The 14,953-nt window shown below is 41.9% G+C and overlaps 1 protein-coding gene across 1 annotated transcript; it reads right to left on the minus strand.

Moving 5' to 3' along the window:
• Positions 1 to 671: 671 nt before the first annotated feature.
• Positions 672 to 14,513, minus strand: CCNL1 (cyclin L1). The gene is made up of 11 exons (XM_082487039.1): positions 14,210 to 14,513; positions 13,884 to 13,958; positions 13,528 to 13,637; positions 7,149 to 7,269; positions 6,658 to 6,722; positions 5,170 to 5,269; positions 4,928 to 5,032; positions 4,510 to 4,651; positions 2,757 to 2,868; positions 2,515 to 2,613; positions 672 to 1,467 (listed from the first exon to the last, which is right to left on the minus strand). The coding sequence occupies exons 1-11, from the start codon at positions 14,483 to 14,485 to the stop codon at positions 1,119 to 1,121; spliced, it is 1,554 nt and encodes a 517-aa protein (XP_082343165.1). The 5' UTR covers positions 14,486 to 14,513; the 3' UTR covers positions 672 to 1,118.
• Positions 14,514 to 14,953: the final 440 nt, after the last annotated feature.

Raw genomic sequence — 14,953 nt, forward strand, 5'->3', positions numbered from 1 at the left:
CTCCAGCAGCTGGGTACTACGAAACTCCCCCCAGGAGCAAACCCATGTGCATTCTGCACTGCAGCACACCTGATGCGTCTAAGCAGGGTCAGCATGACCCCTGAGCCAGCTGCAGCCACACAGCAGGCAGCAGGGTGACTCTGCTGGCACATTCACCCCAGGGAGCTCAGCCGAAAGCTGCGTAAGCACTGCACTTGCAATAGGATCTCTCCTCCTGCTGCCATCACCCTGCCCCCAGAAATGACAGAAGGGAAACAAAAATCCCCTCCTGGCACAAGCAGGCCAGAGGAGAACAGCAGATGCCAGTGATGAGCTGGGTTCTGCTAGAAGCAGCTGCAGGAGACAGGCACGAGAGAAACCCCCACCGCCAGGGACAGCAACCAGAGAGCTGGGACCAGCTGGGACCATCCCTGGCTGGTGAAGGGCGGTTACTTCACTGCTTCCCCCTGAGCTTCACCAAGCAGTCCCTGCTCATGTCTCCCAACTCGGCACATGGCGGAGAGCCTGGCTTCCCCCTGCCTGCCTGAGGAGGGCACCGACTTCTAAAGCTTTCCCGGTCTCATTTGCGATGGACGCACCTTAATAACCCACATGTGCCATTAATCCAAAATGGGCAAAGTGACAGCATTTAAGAAAAGTAATTTTAGTTTCAATACATTTGACATCCAACAGGCAGTAAAAAAAAAGCTTTATATTTTATTTCTTGTAAAAATCTTTGAACACATGCAGACTAAAACCAGTGTAAGAAAGTCTCCACCATTGTTTAAACAAATAACTATACTTAAATATAAGAGTCTGCAATTGACTTGTATAAAAATAAGGTACATTTTGCTTTTTTACAGAAATCCGTTCTCCAGTTCTCATATCGATAAACAATACACAACTCTAATACGTACAATTTAACCTGATCGTTTTCCACCAATTTGATACTGCTAAGGTATTATGTGCAAAAGTTGGTAACAGTTTCTTTCCCAAAAGAAAAATTTCCTACCTATTTTAGAAAATTAGATATTGGGTTTAAATTAATCAAATCCTAATCGGTTCCATCGTTCTCAAATAAAGAGTCCGTTTACTGTAGTATATACAGGCTTAACCAGAATCTGGTGCAGGGGCAAACCTCAGCGTCTGTGCCTGCTGTGTCCTGACCGGCTGCTGCCGTGGTGCTTGCCTTTGTGAGACCTCTCAAAGGAGCGGGACCTCTCCCGCCTGTCTCTGTGGTGTCCCCGCTCGTGCCTGTGCTTCTTGGCAGCGTCAGAATGCTCCCGGGATTTGCTCTGCGAACGCGAACGAGATTTTTTCCTTTTGTGACCATGTCTATTTGCGCTCTTCAACTCCTCCCTGCTGTGCTTGGTCTTCAGGTGTGGCGAGCCATGGTTGTGGTGTCGGCGAGGGCTGCCGCTGTGGCTGCGGGACCTGCTTCTCGATCTTGAGCTGTACGTCCCAGACAGGCTCCGCCTATTATTGTAGCTTACAGAGAAGTGTTAAAAAGTTAGAACATTTCTTCCACACAGAAGAAAAAAAAAATAAATCAACACTTAGGTACTTCCAAGTTACTGGAAGAAATCAGAGATGATTTCTCCCACAGGGATAACTGATGAATGATAGTGACCATCCCAGAACATGCCTTGGAGACGAGTTCCTTTGAGAACAAAAAAGCCCAAACCAAACCCAAACCCAGAATGTGGGGCCTGTCATAGTTGTTTGACCTTGTCAAGAATCTTCCCCTCATCGCCAGACTGCAAATTGCTTACTGCCTTTTTTCCTTCAATGACTTAACAGTCAACAATACTTAGGGGAACACTGCATTGAGTCCAAGTTGGCAATTTCCAACTTAGATGTCAATCTAAAGATTCTTTAAACACACACACACACACATATATATATATATATATATATAAAGGCCAGCAGCTATCACTGCATCACCCAGCACTGGTCCCCCTCGTCCCCAGCCACAGACGAGAGGCAGAGTACTGAAGAGCTAGACAGTGCATCATGCAACACTGACAGAAGATCCGTTCTCCCACACATTTGGAAGGAAGCTGCAACACATGAAACTGGCTCCTGTGGCACTTCTCACAACTTCAAAGTGGACCGAGTTCCAAGAGACTGCTCTCATTTATAATGGGTTCCTCATGAAGATCATCGAACAGGGTAAGACTACCTTGCACTCACTCCGTCGGAGACTCACCACGTACATGGATAGGAAGGATACTCTTAAGCTTTCATTTAATGGCAAAGCTCTCTCAGCTTGAACTATTAACAGTTACCAACAGAACGGCTTCATGTCAAGAACTGAGCGCTTTAAGCCAGACCCAGGTCTCACACCTTTGCTGGCCGGCAGTTAGAAGCTTGTGCTAAGCATCTACAAGCTACCTGGAGTGTCCCTGCTTCTTAGAAGTGAAAAGCCCTGCTGAAATACCCCAGAAAGCCATATATGATGAAAAAGACAACACCCCCCAAAACCCTGCCCCCTCCCCGCAAGCCCCACCAACCAAACAAAAATCCGCTACTTACTGCCGCCGAGGCGTGTGAGATCGAGACCTTGACTTTGTTCTTGACCTAGATCGACTAGCACTTCTGCTGCTTCTACTTCTCTTGCTTTCTTTTCTCATGCTGGGGGGAGGAATAAAAATAGGGTTACACTTCTGAGGTACTCATTACTTCCACAAGTAGCTCAAAAGTAGTTCACTGTACTTCAGTTGAAGAAACTGATTTTACAGAAGCCTTCTCTTTGTCAGGAAGAGATTTTTACCTACCCATTGTAAGGGCTCTTTGAAGCTTGCTGCCTCTCTTCTGGCTCTTTTTTAATGGTTTTGGTATTCAGAGATACTGGAGTCTTCTCTTCAGTTTTTACTTCTCTTGGGGAAGCTACAAATTGGAATTTAAATTCAAAATTAGACTTTGTAATAAACATATTTTGTTCTTTATACACCTTTACCAGTATATGCACAAAATGTAAATATGAACTCAATAGCTACTATTTCATTCCATCTTTCCATTTATAGTGCACTCCTAGAAGAGAACACTGAAGTGAGATGCTCATGGGGAGGCGCACAGTTCAAAGCCAGCTGCCAGCGGGAGGGAAGAACACTGTGACCTTCAAGCCAAGCAGCCAGGCTCATTTGAGATTTTTGTCCACCAGGGCCCAAGTGGTACAAAGTAAAAGCTGCCCTTATGGCACACAAATACTTCAGTTGTTACCTTGACAGTTAATTTCCAATACTATAGAAAGAACTAAGACTGAACTGCAAAATTACTTATTTAATTTTATTTTACTGGTGCAAGTATAATGAATAAATACCCCACTTATTTACTTAAGAAATCAATCTGCCTCTGCAGACAGCTGATACATCCCAGAGATGGATTCACCTTTTCATGGAAGGGCTACTATCCAAGAACGATGCATTTCTACCAGCCCTGCCGAAAGCAAGGCAAAGGTGCGGCTTCCTCACTCAACAGGGATCAGAGGTTTAATGTAAAAATACAAAAAGGCAGAATTCTGTCAGAAGCTTTCCCTCAGTTTGTCAGCTAGTAAGAAGTCTTCCAAAACCCCAGCAGAGGATCTGCTTTCACTCAAACTCTTCTAATCTAAGCCCTCACTTCACAGAAATAAGAAAAAGCTTTCACTGCTTAGTGAGAAACTTACACTCGCCAGCTCAAAGACCTCTAGAAACTCAGACGTATTGTTCTTGGGAAATAGTGCTATAAATACTGCTTTCTCAGAATGTGTTTTTAAGTTCTTGAAGAGGCCGCATAACAAACAAGGCCTGTGCCTCCTACTTTACCAACCATCGCTGGTCCAATGGCTTGTGACAGCTTTTAAATTTTGTTGGTAGTTTACAGAACCATAGCAGCATTAAGAGGTAAAAGCACCAAGACAAAACTGACTGTTCTTTGTATCATTAGAGTTCAGACAGATTTGTTGGCTGGTTCAGGATGTGCATTACAACAATTTATTCACTCTAATTCCAAGACAGCACTGTGACCTTCCCTTCTCCATTTCCTGACCACAAGCTGTCTTTCTTCACTGCACTTGAACAGTTGACAGCTACATTAAAAAAAAAAAAAAAAATAAAGCAGAGAAAGCAATTTTCTGAGATACCTGCTGCAGAGGGAACCACGAAGGCTATTGTGACACCATTCCCCCACCCCAAAACCGATTAAATCCAGAGAGTCTGTCTTCACAACACAGTAATATATAAACTCTTGGGTCTAGATGTTTTCGTAACAATTATCTCAATGATGCATATTATTAATGTATCACTCTCCCATCTGTGGAAGTATGGAGTAAGGCATCCTGTTTCCCTCTAATCTGCTATTTCAAGGTATTGAAAGTGTTTTTAAATTTGTGTTTTAAGAGATTTGTCTTGCTTCTCAGTTCTGTGAGAAAGCCTAAATTGTCTAACATGTCAAGAAGCAAACCTATGTTTTCTTGAACACCTTGGGACACAGATTTAGAAGACTTATCAAATACTACTATACAAGTTTCCACTCAGAAAACAAACTTACATGGTTTGGATGCAGGAGAAAAGCCACCCAGTGTTGAGAGGGCTGGAGTTCCATCCGGATTTAAACCTTTTGCCTTCAGTTTAGCTTCCTGTAGTGCCATTTTCCTCTTTTCTACTTCTTTATCCAGGAATTCATAATTGGGCTGTTAAAAGTCACAAGGCAGTAAGAAGCTGAACTAATGCAATTCATATTTTCATTTCATTTCTGAAAAATACTCAATTATCTTTTAATCGTCTGTCCAGTAAGTGATTAACTTCTATAATTTATTCTCACACTCCCCTTAGAGGAGAAACCACACAGCGGAGCCTTTCTGAGTAGCAGATCTGCATGCAGGCATTCCCAAACACACTTGGACAACCAGGAGACAGCTCAAGCTGCACTGAAAATTCAATAGGAAAACCAAACATCTCAAAGTTACCTTCTTCCTGGTATAGAGCTTAAGAGTTGTTAAGCATATCTCCTGAATCTCCTCTTCCGTGGTGCCAAAGAGCAAGAACCAGTGAGGACGGGTAGGCAGTGGAATCTGAAAATAAAATAACCGGAAGCCTAATAACAGAGATTACAGACCAGGCTTTTGTTTTAAATATTTTCATTAGTCTTCTTGAAACCAAATTACTAGCAATAAAAGGCAACGCTAATTCATGACAGACGAATACTCACCTGCAGAGCTCTAGCAGCGAGATAAATGCAAGCACATGCTATAGTCTCTGGCTGAAAGCGAACAAACACATTTGTTCGAAGGCTGTCATTCATGTAATTCCTAAAAAAAAAAAAAAAAAAAAAAAAAAAAAAAAAAAGGAATAAAAGAAAAAAAAGAAAAAATTTATGAAAAGTTGGATCTCAGGTTTACATCTTTTTATTTAGAGGATAACAATACTGGAGACTCAATTGACTTTATTATTTTTTCTATTATTATATTAAACATGGGTTTGTTTTTTTTCAAATTATTGCATTTAATGTTTACATTTGTTACTTCCGTAACAAAGTTTGCACCACTGCCATTGTTTTGAAACCCCAATGCAAGTAATAGTATGCAATGACTACTTCCAAGGTAGGTATGTTAAGTTATACCATGAAGTGTCCATTGAGTTAACAATCTAAGAAGTACTTCTCACCTGTCCAGCTGTTTGCATTAAAACCAATGCTCTTGTATTTAAAAATCAATATGCTTAAAACTCAAATGCAAGCATGAAAGCATGGTATATTTTTAACCTACCATTTTCCAGAGGCTAGATGCAACCTATAAAATTCATAAAACATTGCATTTAAATTCTACATGTGCCTTGAGTCACATTAACTTCATCCAGAGAGAGAAGCATCCAATTTGATCACTGAGTGTTGGAAAAAGATCTGCAAGTTAGTAATGGGTCTCCCGCTTCACTAAGCTCCACCACGGCGGCACTGCCAAGCAATACATGCCAAGAGATACATTTAAACAGCAGAGACCTCCATCAATTTCTAAGTTACTGAGCTACAGGAAAAAAAAATGAACAGCAGTCAGTAAGTATTGACTCTACAGAAAACCATGCCCAATATGGCTTCTAAGTGAACATGCTGCATGCACTGTCATTTTCTTTTTTTTTTTTTTTTTAAACTCAAGTTTAGCCAAATGCTATATCAACTAAATAAGTATCGGCAGAAAGTCTACCCCATGTGTCCTTTAAATACACTACAGTATACAGTAGCTAGGCAACAAAAACATTTAGAAACATTTTTAACAGTTACTTCTAAAAGCAAATATACAAATCCTTTTGACACCCAGACAGAACTAGAAGATGCTGCCCGATGGATATGGACCACTTCAGTGAATCTCGGATGAGCTTGCACTGGGTTGGCTGGAGAGAAGGGCAGCCAAACAGGCCATCCCCAGGTCATGGGCTGAGGTGCAGAGGGCAGAGCTCTATGACTTACCATCATGGACTACCCTTTAATTAAAGAGTAGAAAAAAGAACAAAGTTAAATTGAGTTCTCCATTACTATACTGGAATCAAGCCATGAAAATAGTAAGCAGAAACAAGCACTAAAGTATTTTAAAAGCATGTATTTGTGTAATAACTTACATCTCATTGCTTTGCATATGGATCGTCAGGCTTGTTATTTCTGCTACTATTTTCCTGGCTAGAAAAAGAATGGAAAATAACAACTTACCAGGCTGTCTGTACCAGGGTTTGATTACGTTCACATTCTAAGACTTGTAAATACATAACAATGATCTGAGGAATAAATGGAAAAAAAAAAAAAAAAAACCAAAAACAAACTCAGTTTTAACATACAAAGCAACAGTAAGGAAGTAACTATGTATAATCAAACAGTATTCCAAAACAATGGTCTCTCCTCCTTTTCTAAACATACACTGTAAGCGCACGCGTCATCCAACCATGTTCTGACAATTCTTTATTTACTGCTTTTCTATGATTTTTTTTAAATCAGCCACCTTCAGCATTTCCCAAGAAAGCAATTTGGCCAAAGTCAGTATAACTATTTAACCAGGCACTCTGGCAAAAGCATTCATGATAACTACTAAGGAATAAAGAGAAGAAATCAGGTCATTTTTACACCGGCGCTCCTCATCCCACAGCTCACAATGATGCCATCAAGGTAGGATAATATTTGCAATTATATTATTTTTGATAACTCACCTTATGAGGATGCTTGACATGAACACAAAATCCCAACTCCTTCAGTACCCTCCTTTCTGCTTTGATTACTTGATTTTTGGTGTTTATGTAGTTCTGATCAAGTATCAGGGGGCTTGGAGTCCTATAGTTTGCAAGAAATAAAATCAAAACTGTTTTGCATATCCAAAAATAGCATCATCTCTGTTTTCCCTTCCAACCAACTAATGGCAACAGAAACCTGTTTTCAACTCCTGCAAGCAAGTTTAAGCATTAATCTTGTGCTGTCCAAGTTTAGATAAACTAGTTTAGCTTCTGCTTTTGGCTAGCTACAGATTAGATGGCCAAGATAAAAAAAAAAATAATCTTTTGCTACTGTGTATGCAAACTATGATGGTCTAGCTGCTGGAACGAAAGTCAACTTCACAGCAAAGATCTCAAAGAACCTTTACGCTTCGTGACAGACGGGGGAAGGAGTGTGACAGAACTACCTTTGCTAGGTAGGATTTCAAAGCAAAAGCAAGCTAAAACAGTTGTGTTTTTTTTTACTGATATTCAAGTAGCAAGTTTGTGCTTTATAAATTGCAGTTTCCTATGCACTGGAAGATAAGATTATTCAGATCTTCACAGAACAGGACAGCCCTGGTACTGCGATATACAAAAAGCCTAGTAAAGCAAACAATTTAACCTCTGAAACTGTGACAGATCTGCCTGTGATTATGAACGTTGCACACACGAATCAGTGGATATCATGTCACTTCTGCCATTTGCGTTTACAAAACAAGAGCTCATTTCACAAAGATTCCCAGTTCCCCCTAAATCCAACACCTGAACTCTCCAAAAGCTTTTTAAAATTCTAACTAAGTTGCTGTACGCTTTATGCGCAAGTGTCACACTCCATTTCATATTCTTTTCTTTATCCGTGCTTAGACTTGACCTTTCAACATTCCATTGTGTATTTTAATCCACTTCCTCCTAAAAACAGACCAGCTTTTTCCCTGTTTGTAACACACCTCGCATATTCCACATGCTTTCCAATGCAGAAGTATGTTTTGGCAACTAGTTACACCCTAATAAACCACAGACTGTTTACCTGATAAACCTAGTACACCTCAAGCACTGGTGTCAAATTTATTTTACATTACCTTCAAAAGACAAAAAAAAAAAAAAAAGTAATGCAAAGTGGATTCAAAATACAGCTTCTGTTTTATCAAAGTATTTCACTACTAACTTGAACTTGCATGGAATCAAAAAAGACAACAAGTGGATCACACTTCTCTCCCCTGATAGGTCACAGAGTAGCAAAATCATTCAAAAAAACTTAGGTTTCCACCCCAGAAAGGGTCAATTTAATTACAAGGCTAGCGGAAGTGCTTCCCAACTTCAATAATCCAGTTTATGCTAAGATTTCTGCAGTCACCTGGAAGGGTGTTTATTACCATTGGTCAAAGGATACAACAAGCTATCCACTTCACTAATAAAAGCATCAAGTTGTATAACCATGCACTTGAGTAAGTTCCCCCTGCTCTTCCCAAGGGGCTGAGAAACAGCTCCCAAGAGGTTTGAAATGAACTACTGCAACTTCCTGGTGCCAGAAAGGACCTATAATTCAATTACAAGCCTTACTACTTCTATCTCCTAAAAGAATGTAATGTTTTCCATGTTACATAAAAGTAACTACTCTAGTTAAGGGTTACTCTCACTCATCAGGGCAAGTTTACAAAGTTTGTGATTTCAGCTACTCTAAATGTAACAGAGTATATTTGGGTTGGTTGGTTGTTGTTTTTTTTTTTTTTTTTTTTTTTTTTCATAAATTAACTAGAAAAGAACTTTTAAAGTTTCTTTAAAGTAACTACTTCAGTAGAGAGACTATGATTTTGTCTGAACACTCAAACACCACAAAGGCTGTTTGAACACAATGCTCTGAAGTGGGAGACTGGAAGAATCAAGCTGAAGTTCTTCAAATCAGTGAAACAGATTCACTTGCCATTCATTTCAACTAACTATAATGGGTTTTGTAATAACATTTCTTCTTGCTTTACACTATTTTATCTAGAGGTCACTGGCATTAGCAGGATCTGCAAGGCATCATTCAGACCAAGTTCAGGTGCCCAAGCTCAGCTTATCTCGTTAGCACAACACTTCTCATCAGAGGTGACAAATCTCAGATGAAACAGGGCAGCTACAGCTTCCAGTCTAAAAGACTGCATGGGATCATCCAACAACCTGCCACAGGATTACTATCTTCCAGATGTGTTTGCATTCTCTGGAAGTTATTTAAGAAAGTCAGTATTACGAAAACACAATAAGGTAGCTAGAAGTGCAACAGGAAAGACTGTGAGTCTTATACATTTTAAGTTTTCACTGTGCTTCTATAGGGCGATAGGATAAGCACAAACAGTTCACACTTTGGTTGTACATGTTAAGCAGCAAAGTGATAGGAAACTCAAAATTAAGACACTCAAAAGTGTGCTTTACTCTGTTGTCCCATGTTACTCCAGTCACTTAAGACACATAAGTTCTAGAGATCTACAGATCTAAGGAAGCATGAAAACCATCAGTTTAACCAGACAGTATTTCCAGAAAAAAGAAGACAAATGCAGCCTTTTAGCCACTTATGCAAAAAAAATCTGCGTAAGACTTTACAGCACCTTCTTACTGGCAAAAGTCACGTTCCCCACTGTATGAAGATTCACCAATTTAGTACTTCTGCCATAAGCTCCAAAGCATTGGTATGCATAATTATTTAGAAGTTGGAAACTTCAGAGATATCCCTTTGGAAAACTTCTTAGTTTTCTTACTGAGAATAGGAAAAAAAGGAACTTTGCTACTGCAGTTGCTGCACTTAGTTTTCAGTCTAAGAAGTAGTCATTTTTAGTCCAAGTAACAAATTGGAGAAAAATAATTTATAAGCTTATATATAAAATACAAGCTTCAAGCCCTATATAGCCAAGTAGTATTACAAATTCTTACTTTGAATCTGTCGTTCCAGATCAGTACCAGAGCTCCAGACCAAAACTTTAAACTTAAGAACAGAGAGCACACAATGCCCGTTCTGGTAAGTGAATCCCACAGTCAGTTGCAAAACTTCATTGGGATTTAGAGATTGCATAACAACCCAAAAGATTAACACATGCTGTAATGTGTTTGTAACAAAAAAAAAATACAAATAACCTTTTTCAAAATCCCTCTGACAAAAAGGAAACCTAAGTTCTCGACAAAACTACAGCTTCATTTGATGCAATATTAAAATTTTATGTCTTTGGCATATCTAGTACCTTGGAGGAAAGTGCCCTGCACATAGTTTTGTTCATAATGCAAGAAGTACTTCTGACAAGTACAGCATAACATCAGCATCTCATTTCAAAGACCAGATCTCTCTTATGCCAGGCAATACTAGAGAAGAAAGCAAGTTCTGTATTTGTCTCCAGCATTGTAAATACAAGCACCATAGATTTATAGAACAGTTTGAAGAACACTAAGTAGTGTGTATAATTAATACAGGCCACTTCCAACACAACTGCACGAACCTGTTTGCTGCAACAGAAGTGAAGAATAGCTCACTGAGCGTCTCAAACCAACATTTGTGAGATTACATGACAGGCGTCACATTTGGTTCCAGTCTCGTAAGGACTTTCTGCAGCTTTCAGGCACATTTAAGATAAATAAAATCAACTTCAAACTACATTCTACATGTTGAACAATAGTTGCACTTTGCTCAGAACACAGACGTTTCAGCAGACAATTTTTTAAAAAGCAGTATTTTCATAATACGAGCTTTTCTCCATGCACACAAACATTTTTACATGCAGTACTACATGACATATGCTCGTGAAAGATTCAAAAGAAAATATGCTTGCCCAAAACACTTAAGCTTTCTTACTTCTCAGTATTAGAAATACCACCTGGCAGTAACTCAGTTGACTATAGGTCTTACAAAAAGAAAATTCCAATCCAATTCCCAGTTCTGCGAACACATACACATAAGGGACTGCGTACATAATAATTTATATAAATCGCTTTACAAATTCAAGACTTCTGTATCCTTGTGAAGGCATGTTTTACTGCGAATTCAAACTGCAATTATACAGAGGCAGAAAGTGGAACTAATAACCCAAAACTTTTTAAGAAAGCAAGCCTACTCAAACTACTCAAACTTCATGTGCAGGTTAAGAGCTTCAGTTAACAGAAATACTAGACTAGAGGCAAAAGAAAGTACAGCAGCCTAACTGACTGTTTCAGTTCTGGGTTGTGTGTGAGAAACTAACTACAGCCTAAGTGTTAGCTTCAGATTAAAAACAAAACCAAAAAGATTAAGCTAGTATTCTAAAAACCTGGACAGCAAAGAAAAAAGCTTATAACAAGATACAGGAGTTCTTCCAAATGGTTCACCAGCGGCCAACCTGTTAGTCCCCCGATTCCAGTGACCTATTCTCAGAGCACTGGCTTCTCCTTGGGGATTTTCGATACTTCACTCACTGTTGCCATGACGACAGCTTCATCTTTATGTACCACTCCACATCACCCAGGCTTTGGTAAATGTAGCTGGTCGCTGTATAGTCGGTTGCAAGGGAAAAAAGAGTTGAAGTTAATAACGTGTACAGATTATGTAATTGTAATCTTGTAAAAAGTACAGAAAAATGTTTACATCCTGCTTGTTAAAAAAAAAAAAAAAAGGCAAGCCTGAATGTCAGACTTCAGCATTTTTAAGATATATTTCATGCAGATTCACTCAGAATCTCAGAGCAACAATACCCATCTCTCCAGAAAATAATGGGTAGAAGTGCACGATTTCTCTTGACATGATGCATTTTAGACACCATGTAACATGCACAAGTGACACTCTGATTTGGAACAGGCTAGCTGGAAAGATTAAGTTCACAGGTTAAGTCCATTTTCTCTGATCCTTCACACAACACAAAGAAACACCTAATTCATATTGTCATTGCAAAGGAAAGCATTACGTGTGATTAATTAACCTTCACTGTCTGGATCAAGGCCAAAACATTAATAATCACTGCACCAGCTTCAAGAATTCCAATAACCAGACTCCCTTATCATAACTGTGGCAAGAAACAATACCACCAACTTCACATTCAGCATAACTTCACAAAACTCTCTCAGGGCCATCAGGGATAATAGTTAAAAAAAAAAACCAAAAGAACAAAACTAAGTTCCAAAGTAGAACACTGAATCATTCTTATCTAAAGCTAACTAGGAAAACATTGCAGTAAAAGCAAGTTTTAGATGCAACAGAAGCATAACAACACAGCTGGCTTCCCTAAGGGATTTCTACTCTCCTTCTCAGAAAAGGTTACACAACACTCAAGTTTAAGCTCCTGCTGTAACCTGGTGATACAAAGCAGAGAAATGAAAGTGTGAATTTAAGAATCTAGCTGAAAACAAAATCCTTTTGTAACTATGGATTACCTGACACTGTAAGCAATCGGCCACTAAAAGTAAAGCTACTTCATCACAGCTGAAGTTCTCCAATCTCACAGACTACAATGCTGCATGACAGATTTAAAGAAATTTTGCATTTAATAGCAACTTAGAAAACTCCTTCCCTTCAACCATTCCTTGTTCCTTCCAATATGTCAAGTTCATTTGCTTTACACATGAAAACATACATCACTTTACACACAAATAAGCAGTATTAGGCACTCACAACTGAACAGCTCTACACTCAGTGGACAATTATCCAGATCTGCACACAGATCAGATAAGCTTGCACTCCAACTTCACCGACACAAGCACACGGTACAATGAGAAACACAAGTCTCACTTTGTGCAATTAAAGACGCCTTCAGCTTCCAAGACTCAATTACACATTCCTTGTTGAAGCGGTGTCATTAAAGCTGCAAACACTGTAGGCCAAACCATCCTTTTTTTCAGATACTTTCTAAAATTAGTTTTTCTAAAAGGTAATACTTTTGTCACTAGGAAAAGTTCAGCTTCATCTTTTGTTAACTGATACTTTATTGGCACCATAACCATACTGGAACGGCTACATACTAACGAGAAATGCATTAAGACTACTAAACACTTAAGTCTGGAGAAAGAACAGCAACCCACTAAATTGGCTACTGGTACCTAAGTCTACCTCTCAAGAACTACAAGACGTCAAAAATCGATTACCAATGGGCCTAAAACTACAACCACGGACCTAAAACTAGAACCAATACTCATGACTTGTAGCTATATAAGTAACGAAAACGGGTCTACCAAGTCAAAAGTAACGGTAGAAGTCAGCATTGAACTGTACTGCCTACACAGCAGCCAATGAGCACTCCCTTCTCAATTTTAGATCGTTGAACTTAGCCTGGAAAAATACTGTGAATTGAAAACTGCAGTGTACATTAGTCTCAACAGATGCTTGTGTTCATAACGAAGCTAACCTTACCTTTTTGCTCTTAACTGACGCAAATGATGAAACACGTTGATCACGTCCCTTATACGACGAGGCGCCTCTTCGATTTTGGATGCAAGATTGATGCAGGCCATAGCAACAATCTGAAAGGAAGACCCGTTTCCGTAAGAAAGTGATTTTTAACCCAGATAAGACTAGAATTACACAACTGAAAAAAAAAAAAACCCATGACCAAAAGGCTCGAAGACAGCAGCCCGTCTGCCGTGTGGCTGTGCGAATTCACCGGGTGCCCAAAACACCGCTTAACGCGCTCCTGCTCCTCCTCCTCCTCCTCCTCCTCTCCCCGTCCCCCTTGTCCCTGCTTCCCCGCCAGGCCGCGCCGCCCTCACCTCGAAACTGTGCTTGACGAAGGACTTCGAATAGAAGAACCGATGAAACAGCACCTGCCCCGTCGCCATCGCCACCTATTGAAGGCAAAGAGGGGAGGAGGAAGAAGAAGAAGCGGGGAGTCAGTCACCGGGCCCAACCGCCGCCGCCGCCATTTTGTGTCAGGCACCAGCTGGCGCCGCCGCCGCCCCCCCCCCCCCCCCCCCCCCGCCTCACACGCCCTTCCCGCCGCGCCACAATGGCGGCGCCCGCCCGTCCTCCTCCCCCCCCACCCGCCCCGCCGCGGCCCGGTCGCCCCGGGAAGGCCCTGGGGGGAGGGCGCACCCACCTGCGGCAGGCGGAGAAGGATGCCGGCCGCCTGGATGAGCTCGCAGCCCAGGATGCGCAGGTCGGTCTCGCACTGCAGATCCAGGCCGTCTTGCATGGAGGGAGTGGGCGAGAGGCGCTCCTCGGGGATCAGCGAGTGGTCGATGGTGAGCGACACCTCCGAGTAGAGCCGGTCGCCGATGAGGATGCCCGGGGCGGCGGGAACCGGCGGGGCGGCGACGGGGGCGGCGGTTGGGACGGCAACGGGGGGGCCCGGGTGTGTGGCGGAGGAGGCCATGATGGCGGAGCACGTCCGCACCCGAAGCCGGCCACGCACAGACTAGCGCGGCCCGGCGCTGTGACGCAGCACACAGCGGCGCCTGCGCGCGGCACGCCGGGAAAAAAAATAGTCCGCCGGTCCAGCCCCGCCCCGCCCCGTCGCGGCCGCCAACGATCGGTGCGGAACCTGCGGGGACCGGACCGGCGCTGCTCCGCTCCCTTCCAACGCCGAACCCGCCGCGGTCCCGGAGGATGAGGCGGGCGCGGCTCCGGTTGTCGCGGAAGGGGACCGCGCTCGGGCCTCGGTGGGCGCCTGAGGGAGCTGTGTGGAGCCTGAGGCGGCCACGGGGCCGCGGACACGCGTGGGCCTTCCCGCGGGGAGGAACCGGCTCCGCCGGCCCCGTGAATGGGGGAGGTTTGGCGTTATTCACTTTAACACACCGTTTTCTGCTGCAGCAGTATTAATCGGTGAAAAATAAAGGACTGC

Source organism: Vanellus vanellus, assembly GCF_965231255.1.
Source record: "Vanellus vanellus genome assembly, chromosome: 8".
Classification (NCBI taxonomy): domain Eukaryota; kingdom Metazoa; phylum Chordata; class Aves; order Charadriiformes; family Charadriidae; genus Vanellus; species Vanellus vanellus.

Coding starts and splice junctions, on each gene's coding strand:
- CCNL1 (XM_082487039.1), bottom strand. CDS start 14,485: ATGGCCTCCTCCGCCACACACCCGGGCCCCCCCGTTGCCGTCCCAACC. Junction 7,270..13,527: donor CGTCAGTTAAGAGCAAAAAG/GTAAGGTTAGCT, acceptor TGCAAACTATAG/GACTCCAAGCCCCCTGATAC. Junction 2,614..2,756: donor TCAAAGAGCCCTTACAATGG/GTAGGTAAAAAT, acceptor TCCTCCCCCCAG/CATGAGAAAAGAAAGCAAGA.